This window comes from Epinephelus lanceolatus, chromosome 20 (genome assembly GCF_041903045.1).
Source record: "Epinephelus lanceolatus isolate andai-2023 chromosome 20, ASM4190304v1, whole genome shotgun sequence".
Taxonomy (NCBI): Eukaryota; Metazoa; Chordata; class Actinopteri; order Perciformes; family Serranidae; genus Epinephelus; species Epinephelus lanceolatus.
The window spans coordinates 31,115,338-31,126,130 of record NC_135753.1 but is presented as its reverse complement, the minus strand read 5'-3'; the positions used below and the strand labels follow the sequence as shown (position 1 = coordinate 31,126,130).

The 10,793-nt window shown below is 43.6% G+C and overlaps 1 protein-coding gene across 1 annotated transcript in view; it reads left to right on the top strand.

Annotated features, from left to right (window-relative positions):
- The first annotated feature begins 448 nt into the window (after positions 1-448).
- adarb2 (adenosine deaminase RNA specific B2 (inactive)) overlaps positions 449-10,793 on the top strand; it is a 278,861-nt gene continuing 268,516 nt past the window's right edge. Inside the window, exon 1 of the mRNA XM_033639337.2 lies at positions 449-980. Within this exon, the coding sequence (XP_033495228.2) occupies positions 878-980 (103 nt within the window). The 5' untranslated portion in view covers positions 449-877. The remainder of the gene's footprint in view (positions 981-10,793) is intronic.

Sequence of the window (10,793 nt, the reverse complement as noted above, 5' to 3'; positions counted from 1 at the left end):
TGGGATTGAGAGGGAATTTATTTTAGATCCATAATCCTACAAGAAAATTAGAAATCCCAAATCTCAGTAGACAAACAAGGAGAGGAGGATTCTGCGGAGACTTTGTTTATATCCTCCCTCTGCATCCAAAATACCCTGCTCTCCAAGCCTGGAGTTGGGTGTGAGTTTGCAGCAGGGTGGCATATGGAGAGTATGGAAACCACCATCAGGTCCCTCATGCTGCAAAACATCCGACCTGCTGAAGTGCCCTTGAGCAAGAATCCCTACCAGGCTGACCTCTGACCCCCTCCTCCCCCTGGGGAGGGAGGAAGAGAACACACTTCCCCTGCAGTGTGGAGAGGAGAAAAAGTGTCGAGCAATAAGTCAAAATGTAGGAAGCATTTTAAAAAAGCAGCGGGTGAATAAGGGGTGTGAGCTGGTGGGTGTCGCTGGTGATGTCACACCTCCCAGACAGCCACGATTGGACCCTAATTAGAAAGCTCGGCAGCAAATAGATAGGCGTCCTGCATGATTGAATTCAAAGTGGCTGATGCCAAAATTTCTGCAGAGGCGCGGAAAACTGCCGGAGAGGAGCGGAGTAGACGGGGCGCCGGTATCAGTGCTGCTAAGAGCTGCCACGCTGCGCTGCGAACAGGCTCTCCGTGAACGGGGAGGCGACGCTGGAGTTTCAGAGGTGATATAGAAACAGCAAGACGCGCTCCCCCCTGGTTTGGAGGGATAAAAAAAAGAAACAGGGAGAGCCGAAAATATAGTCTACGTCAAAGCCGAGGACGCTGCGTTATCAGAGAGCAACGGAGGCTGAAGCGAGACAAGTACAAAGGAGAGTCGAGCCGCCGAGTCCAAGTTATTCCTGCGCTCCGCTCCAAAGGCTGCGCTGATGGCATCCGTACTTGGAAACAACAGCCGCGCGTCGGGGGCTCAGAGCGGCCAGGTCAAATGCAAGCTGAAGAGGAGAAGGAGGAGGCGATCGAAGAGAAAAGGTACAACTTTACAACACTTGTTCCCCTCATGTGCTTTTTTCCCAGAGGTCGTGCGCACCTTGGCGGGGCATCGGAGCGCACGGCAGCCCGGTGGACCCTGCGCTGCTCCAGCCGCTGCGTGCGGCACCATCCGCCACATGCACCTTGAGATTCTCCCTCAGCGAGGACACGGAGGAATGATCCCAGTGTTCAGATGTGCCGTCGGCTTTAAATGACGCATTGTTTTTCGCTTTCAAAGTTTAGTTGCTGCCGCGTTTATTGTCCCTAAAAAGCCTCCATTGTCTCGAGCATCGCGGAGGACAGTGACGAAATCAAACCTCTCTTTTGCTTTAAGTTTAAACGGGAGCTGATGAAGAAGAGCGGCTTGTTTTTCTTATTTAAATCCTGATTTTTGATGCATCCGGAAAGGAAACGATGATTAACTTCCTCTCTGAATCAACACCGACTCCTTATTTTATTTTAATAACACGACTGAATCACTCTGTCACTGACTTGTAATATTTAAACTAATGTATAAACCATGCTCCACATGCTCTGTATATTTTTAAAGAAAGCACTTAAATGTCACAGCCACACTGGACCGCACTAACATGCTGAATTTCAGTACTGATATCCCCAATAATTCCTCCGCTTCTTTCATTTTCTGTTGTCTCATACAAAACTATTTTTGCCTCATTAGAGGGTTGAACTCCAGAGCTCTGCTGTGCTAAATTCAACTGTACTCAACACTAAAAAGTCTCAAGTTTGAGGAGCAATTCTGGGCCTGTAGCAGGGAGAAGAAAGGAGCAGAAAAATAGCATTAAGTGTCCAGGACTTCAGGATAAAATTAATTTAATGTGGGTATTTTTATTTGAGTGTGTTTTGGAATTTAAACTGCTGAATAGAGTCGAAGAGTTTCTAATGATGCATCAAGTCAGTGTAGGAAAACTCAGACAACATATATTGTAAGACGATTAATTATAATCAAAATGGAGAAGCTGATATCAGTGACTGGAACACAATAAGAATTTCTCTGTAGCTACACGGATAGCAGCTGACCGGACCTCCTGGTAAACACACCCCTGCAGCAAGGTGTAGTTTCTCCGCCTGTGACAGTCCCACATTTAATGCCATTTATGCTTTTACCAAAAAAAAAAAAAAAAAATCTCCTCACAATTTCCAGCACTTTGACTGATCACACAATCCCATCTCGCTGCCTCTCACTTTTTTGTCTGTTTTAAAATAGTCACAATTTACCACCAGTGTTGTTCACTGTTAAAAAATGCACCTGCGATTGCTGAGTAATTTTTACACCGACTTCTTTCATATTGTGAGAAAATGACATTTAAAAAAGAATGACAAAAAGGTATTTTGATATGTCAGTGGAAGCTTCACAGCCTGTAAAGAGCTTCTCCCTGCTTTAGTTTTCCCGATTATTTCCCGAGGTAATTTGGCTACTTAACAGTAAGTTACCCAAACTGAAGCATCAAACGCTTGTTTGCTCTGGCACAGGCCACAAACACACTCTGAATCCCCCCCCCCCCAGTTTCACATTTTCTGCCACCTCCATAAGAAAGCTGAGATCTAAATAAAATAGCAACGACACATTTATTTTTATTTATTTACACGTATAAGAGATGAGAGCACGACTGTATGTGTTTGTGCTTGGAGATGCTGACGTGCCACCCCACTGCATTGAGCAGTATGGATGAATGCTCGGAGCGTGTTGACGTATCCGACTGCAATTGAATGCATAACGAGCTTTCATAAACACTTTGCACTTGTCATCAAACTACAAACAGACAACTGCACCTCATTTCCATAACCTCTTGATTTTTAATAGCCCAAGTAATTGAGACAAGGGAGACAATACATAAAATATAGTGCTGAGGCAAATGTATTTACATAATGGAAACGACAGAATTGGTTCCACAACATTAAGCATTGCATATGAGTATCACACAAACGCGCGCACATTAGCTGACAGGCCTTCGCAGCGTGTTGCAGAACGGCTAATTTATCAGCGCTGCTGATTCATTCTGATAACACGGGACATTAGGGGCCGGTTCAGGGACCGGTTGTAAATGAAGTGTGTCTTTGGGAAGTGCTGATGGCCGCTGACTCCTCCAGAGCTGCAGGAGGTGGACTCACCCTGCTCCATTCAGTCAGAGCTCCTCTTCCTGTTTGAATGTTTTCCTCTGTCTGTGTGTGTGTGAGTGTGTGTGTGTGTGTGTGTGTGTGTGTGTGTTAAAGATTGAGAGAGCTCTTATAAACGCAGATTTCACAAATGTTTTCATGATTGAAGTATTTTTTCTTGCTTCAATCTTTATTTTTGATCATTATTATCCTTCATCTCAAATGCCAGCTGATCGTCTTCAGATTCCACACAATTATTTCCACAGACCTTAAGGCTAAAGTCACAGAGGGATTATTGCGTGGCATTTGGGCCTTAATCCCTTGAAAAGGCTGCAGATTATTTGTAGATGGACTCACTAAAACCTATGTGTGTATTCAAAAAGGTTGTAAGCAGATTCCTCCCCGCAACTTCTTCTAATTGTTTTCCCTCCAAATTCCTCGCTGCGATTGTTCGGCTGTGGAGCGCAGAAACAAATACGCGCAGACGGGAGATTACAGGTCAGAGATTTATTTATGTTTCTTGTCACCCGGGTTTGTCTCTGCTCAGGATTCCTGGAAATCGCACTAAATTCATCAGCTGCGTTTTCAACCTCTCTCTGCCAACTGCTGCCGCCTCCTTGTGTCGTCGCACAGGCTACAGTACTCCTGTCAGCTCGGCATTGTGCGGATGTTCACCTCGCTCTGCATTTGTTTGCTCTCCCTTAAAGCGCAGTGTTTGACCAGCGTCGCCCCTCCTGGAAGGATTCATGGACATGCTGTGTGTCTGCCTCTTAATTAATCACAGCCCTGTGATTTACAGTTGTGCCCCTTAAGGATGTCGGTGTAAAAAGTGGCAGTCCAGAGATGTTCAGGAACGTCTGGGTGAATGTAGCACATCCCGATTTCTTGACGAGTCCACTGTCTGTAAAATTCTACCTGTCAGTCATCAGCAGCCTCTTCTGTGAGCCATATGTGAGACGTATTCCTCGTCTTTTATCCACAGTGTGTTTTTTTATGAACAAAAATAAGCAGAGGTGAGATTTATAGACCAACATTATTTTTTACAGCCACACTTATCACCCTGTACTCTCTGAGCGTACAGTACAGTATATCAGCGTATCATCAAGAGCGCCGAGGGGGGAAATGTGAAAAACACAGAGTGTAACATAATTTATGTAGCAATTACTGTTTATGCTCTCCTTCCTGGCGAGGTGGCGGCAGAGGGGTCGAGTGTGGGCTGTCGCGGCGGTGATGAAAGTTGAGAGGGGGGCGTGCAGGGCAGGGCAGAGGATGAGGGTCATCGCCCGCTCGCAGCCGAGGCTCCCGTTTTTAGAGGGAGGGAGTAGGCCACCGGCGGAGGCTTTAGTGTGGCAGACGAGTCGATCGGCGTCGAGTCGCTCGATGATGCTCTCTGAGGGGCTGCTCTGACTCACTGACACGCAGCTGAGCACGGGAGGGAAGAGTGAGAGGAAACTCTGCCTATTATCATGTCATCTGCTTCCCTCTTAGGGCCGGTGACAGCGATACAGGCTGTGTAGAGGTGAGGGCAAAGGTCAGGACGGAGGAAGACGGAACCTCCATTAGGATTTTACAGATCTAAAATCAGGGAGGCTAGGTGTGTGTTATTAGTCACTGCATGTGACACGAAACTCTCTCTCCCTCTCTATCTCACTCTCACTGTTGTAGCTCCAAAACATGTTTGTAATGTATGTAAAGACAGTGAAATCAGCTTTGTTCTGGCGTTTCATGTATTTTCTGTCTTTATAGGAGCCTGACACAGTCACAGTTGTGACAGCAGTATTTGAAAACCAAGATTAGACTACCAAGACGGCCTCCTGAGAAAAATAACACTGTTTTCGACTTAAGTTTTTTCTCTTGAGAGCTTCTTTGTCAAATTAGGCTGATTTAAAACCTCAAATGCTGCTTTAAACATCGTCCGACCTAACGAGACACATCTCTGTAGCAGAGTTTGTCAACCTCCTCAAAAATTAAAGTAAACCTGCACGTACAGAGTTTTTTAAGCAACAACAGAAATACTAAAAAGAGAAAATCACAAATTTAGGAAATAGGTCTCTTTTATAATTTACAGTACAATTTCCACACGCTGTCTGCTCGAGCCTGAATAATGGCGTCAATAAAAAGCCAGAAGTGAGTAATAAAAGAAAGTAAAAAATAGTCTGCTCAGTGCCAGATATTACTGCAACGAGATCTCTTTGAGAAACAGTTGTGCGGAAGCCACAGTGATATAAACAGTCCAAATATTGTCTGCGATGTGGAAGCAGCTGATCTGTGTCTGTGCTGTTTCATTCATTCTCATGATTATTTTTAATCTAACCTGCTTAGTTATGTCGGTGTCTCAGTTTTTGTGTGCACCAGCACCTGCACACCTGGACGTACGCATTGTTACGGTGCAGTATATTATCTGCAGCGGCCTAGATTTACATTCTGAATCAATTCACACGTAAAAAACTGAAGACACAGACAACAAAAGGACTTACATCTTGCAAATTGTCCCCGCCACCATTTCCTAATGTAGGTTTATTCACAGCAGGGGGGAGGTGGGGGGTGTTACTGGTTGTGCAACACTGTAGTTACCGGTGCTGGTTTCCATGTTGGGACAGCCCAATGTCACACAGCCTGTGTGTGTGTTTGTGTGTAGCGGGAGGGAGAGAGAGATGTATTTCACAGACGTAAAGTCTAGTTTTAGCCCCAAAACACTTCTGTCACATTTGTTTGTGTTTGTGCTGATAACTGCATTAAGAGCTGTGACAAAAACACCGCTGGCATTTATGAGGTTAATGAAGGTCAGCGCCGATGGAGACGGTGCGGCGCTCCTCTGTGTGCGCATGCATGGCTTTGTGAATTTACAGGCGCTTCCTGATTAAGGGTAGCGGCGGAGGAGTCGGCGGTTTAGGACACAGCGTCCTCTAACTGACTGAGCGTTTAGCTGAGGGAAAAAAGGTTATTACCACTGACTGTGCTCTCTTGAGGACAGCTGATAAAATGACCAAGGAAAAGGAATAGCACAACTTTAGCACATTAGCATAATTAGTAATTATCTCGTAATAGTCCCTCTTGGCTTTTTGGAGCTCGGCAGTGAGAAATTGTACTTAAAGTTCAGGCAGAGAAAACAAATTTCCATGCCAAAATGTCTCAATAACACACACATGAGCTGCTGAGAGCCGCCGCAGTCAGGTTGTGGAGAAAATGAATCATGAGTATCAAAAGGCACAGATGCAGATTTAAAAAATTCAGAAGGTGACACTTAAGTTAATTAGTCGTTTGTTTGATGACTCCCACAGTTGGAGAGATAAGGGTATTACTCACATCACAAATAACTTGTTGCACTTGTTGCTATGACGACAAAACACAGACATTTAATTGAGTTAGTCATGTGTTACGCTCCATCAATCTGTCCAAAACAGCTTTGAAAACATTAACTACTTTAGGGGAGACATTTAAGAACGGTTATACTGCGGTGTAGTTTAACGGCGCTAATGTGCGAGTGCGATGGGAATTATGCTCTGGAGTGCATCAGATGTTGTGTTAATTTGCATGTGTGTATGAGCGCAGATATGTCTGGGGTGTGTGTGTTTTGCCTGTGCGGCTGTGTGTACAGTACGAGCTGGTGTGCTGCCGTTCGCAGCGAGCTGTCAGTCCTCATAAACAGAGATGTGGCACAGCAAGTCAGCAGCATTATCGCTTCCTGTCAGTGTTTGTGTGTCTGCAGTCCACTAGACAACGCTACATGAGAGAGCTGATGGTGTAGGAGAGAGACTGGAGACGCCTCGTAGCAACTCTCAAGAGATTCTGAGGTGGCGTTGGATGTAAGGAACAAAGTCAAGTCAAAGCGGAGCCCTTTCAAGAATAGATGACTTTGTGTTGCACGTGTCGTGTCGGATGTTCAGTGAACGCATCACAACAGTTTTAACGTGGAAAAATCTTGATGTTTTGTGATTTCTTTACTCACGTATCGCTTCTTTGTTCATTTATGATCCACAGCAGCAGCTCTCAACCTTTTTATTGCTTCTGACCCCATATTTTGAAACTATTATTTGCATTTATCGATTAATGTGGTGATTAATTTCTTTATAAATCCATTAATCATTTGGTCCAGCGTTCACATAAATGTCTGAAATCCCTGAAACGTTGAGTTTACAGTAGCGCAAGACAAAGAAACGGAGCCCACTGTAGAAACCACATCCCTCAAATATTTGTCAGTGTTGCCTGAAAAGTTGCTGAAACAACTGTTCAAAAAATAGTTGCTTAGTTTTTTGATGACAGTCGACAAATTGATTAATCAACTAATGGTTTCAGCTCTACTTTAAATCAGTGTTTGAGTCATCAGCAGTTCAATCAAAGAGGGATTTTCTCTTCTCAGATTTGTAGAGTGAAACATTTAAGGGGCTGTATATAACAAGAACAAAGAAAGTAATTGAGAAAATATGAAAATAATTTAGTGTAGCAATGTGAATCTTCATGTTATGAGGGACTAACCTCACTTAAAATCATGATCAGCTTCCTTGTAGCTTCCTGTCGTATATTTGATGCTCAATTCTGGTGTCCTTTCAGGGAAATATTAACCGTAATTTAAAATATACTGTAGGTTACATGAGTTGTGTCTGCAGTCTGCCTCTCAGGCTGCATAAACCTCCACCAAGAATGTAGGACATCCCTTATGAAGTCAGGGAGTCAAGACCTGGAGATAGGCCTGTCAAGATAACTAGATCTGGTGGACGATACTTTGTCCCAGAAATAATTGCGATAAATTATATTATTGCCATTTCAAGACCATTTTTAATGATGATATTATATCACAATAATGTAGGTGCACCCTTTCAAAGACTAATTAATTTTTAGTTCTTAAGAATATTCAAACATTTATAGCCTAATACAACTGAAAGTGGTCATAGAGCTCATCTTACTGATGCTAGACTGGCAGAGATATATCCGAATGTTGGGCTGTTATGCCCTCCATGTAGAAACCAGCGAGCAGACCAACCTCTCCACCTTTTGGATAAGTATTTAAAAGCTTGTAGCAAGATGTTTGAAACCCAATCGGGTTCTAAATTAGACCCCCCATCCTTTTCTCATTGGGTCAGAGATGTTTTCTTATTTCTTAAGATTAGGGAATATCAAATACTTAAAGGGTCCTCTCAAACCTTCATAAAGACATGGAGTCCCTTTTTGGAGTTTTTTGATTCGCTGCTGGAACCTCAAGAATAAAGTGGTAGCTACAGTTTTTGAGGTTTTTGTTTTTTCTTTCCTTTTCCGCTCGCTTTATACATTTGAGTAATTTATACAATTATTTGGTGAAGTTCTGTTAGCTAGAATGTATCTTGTAACCTTTAATCTTATGTGGATGGGTGGGCAGGGTGGTGGGGATGGAGTCAGGGATTCTGATTTGAAGTTGTCAGTAAATACGATGAGCAGTGTTTATTTATAGTCAGGGGAGGAATGGTTAAGTTGATGTCAAATATACATGTTTTGTGTTGCTTCCGTGGGATAAAGACATTAAAAATCAGTAAAACTTATTTGCAAAAAAAAAAAAAAAAAAAAAGAAAATCCAATATTGGAATTAGAATTTGAAAAATAAGGAAACTATTCTAAATAAAAATACATGAATTAAATAAAAAACAAAACCTAAACAAGAAATAAATTGTACTGTGTTTAGAGAGACATTCCTGCCAGTCCAGTTTCTGACTGGTTGGGACCTTTGTTATCCATCCATCCATTTTCATTTGCTGATCCAGGGTCAGGTCATGGGGACAGCGGGCTGAGTGAGGTATTCCAGATGTCCCTGGACCTTTGTTACAACATGGTTTGTAAGAGTTTTTAGTAGCTGTGTTGCCATTCTTTCTTTGCGGCCACATACTGGCTTGTTCACGTTAACGGGCTCTCCTCTCTTACTTAGCTTAAACCCAGAACATTCCCGTGGAGTGAAACCAAGTCTGTTTGGACTCTTCCAGAGTTTCTGGCTGGTCAGTAGCTACCTTTTAGCTTTGACGTTATCTTGATTTTACCTGCTTTACTTACGCTGTGTGTGTGTTAGACATAAACGGAAAGCAGATGACTCAGCATAGCTTCTTTTTTTTTTGTTAATTCCGCTGAGGCGCTGTGAAATGACGCTTAGGCACTGCACCCAAGAAGACCCAGCTGTTTATTCTGTCATCACCTTACTAAAGTGTTTGTGACATTCTTATGTAAACGTATGCACATGTAACACAAGGGCGTCATTGTACAGTGTGTGAGCATGCCCTTGATCATTTCTGCTGACCTCGATAAGTAGATAACGTAATTATCGTAAAAGGCCTTCCCAAAGCTAAAAAGTTCCCTCACTGCTTTTGAATTATGAGAGCTGGACCAGAATGAGGAGTTTGTTTTTAGCAGGGAAATTCAACTGAAATTAAAACATGTAAAACTATACATCTTAAAGGCGGACGTACCATCCTGTTCCCAGTTGAAGTTATGCCCCTGGTTTGCTCCAAATGTAAAGAGAAACCTCCTTTCCAGCCGGCTCTTGCATCATGACAGCCGGCTTCAAACAGACATAATCATCTAGTAAAGGCTTTATCGAGTCTCAGTGTAGCTGTTGATTCAAGGCAGCTGATTTCATTTCATTTTTTATTATTTTAGCATGCTTTCCAGACAAGCTCTCACATCTAATCTGAAGTCCTGCCAACAGCGTGGAGGCGCCCCCCACATCATGGTGGCAAAACATTTCTCCAGTTTATGATCCTAATTAGCTCTAACTGTGCCATCATCCCTGAGTCATCATGGCTGGAGAGAGGCCAGATCATTTGACGGTCCGCAGTTTCACACTTTTCTTTATCCCTCTCCTCTCTTTCTTCCTCTCCTTTTCCTCTTTCATTTTCCTCCCGTCTCTGGTTTGAGCAGCACACACTCTGTTATTGTTGTCCTCCGGCTTGCTCGTGCGTATTCACAGCACGGTAGCTGCTACTGTGAAAAGGGACATATTTCATAAGCAGAAAATAGCCAAATAAGGTGTTAGAATTTGAGTACGAGAAAAAGCTTTTTAGCTGTTTCACAAACTTGCTCCAAAATACAGCGAGTCAGCCATGAAATGTGTTTAGCTGCCATCTGAGTGCATTTGAAAATTAAAAGTCACCAACACATGAATGTCCTGCAACAGCACCTGATCAGCTGGCAGACTCTTAAACCTCTGCGCCGATGTCATGCCTCAGCCACATGACAGCAGAACTACCCCGTCTGCTGTGCTGACATAGCAAAGTTAGCACTGATACCCCGCCTCATATGGAATAATGAAATTGGATGAAGCAGCTTAACCGCGCGCCGTCCCTTCTCTCACCATCAGACTGGGTGCCTATTTGAGATAACGTTAATGAAGGGGACTTTCGCCAAGAATAGACACGTCTTATTGCCAGAGGGGGGGCGGGCGACGAGGAGGGGTGGGGCGCTAACAGCATTTATTTCCATTAATAAGATGGAGCGTTTTACAAGAGGGCCTCTCCTGAGGGCTCTCTCCGGAGGTCGGAGAGAATCCTACACCTTAACAACCTCCAAACGAGTTAATTTCACCAAGCGGGGCGCGTGGAGACACACTGCAGCGTGTCTTCTCTCAAAGAAACTTGTCTTAACCTTGACGTGGCTCCACACAACTTGGGCCGAGGTGCACACTCAATCACCATAATCACTGCTGTCCATCCCTGATATATCTTTTTTAGGTCATTAATATAA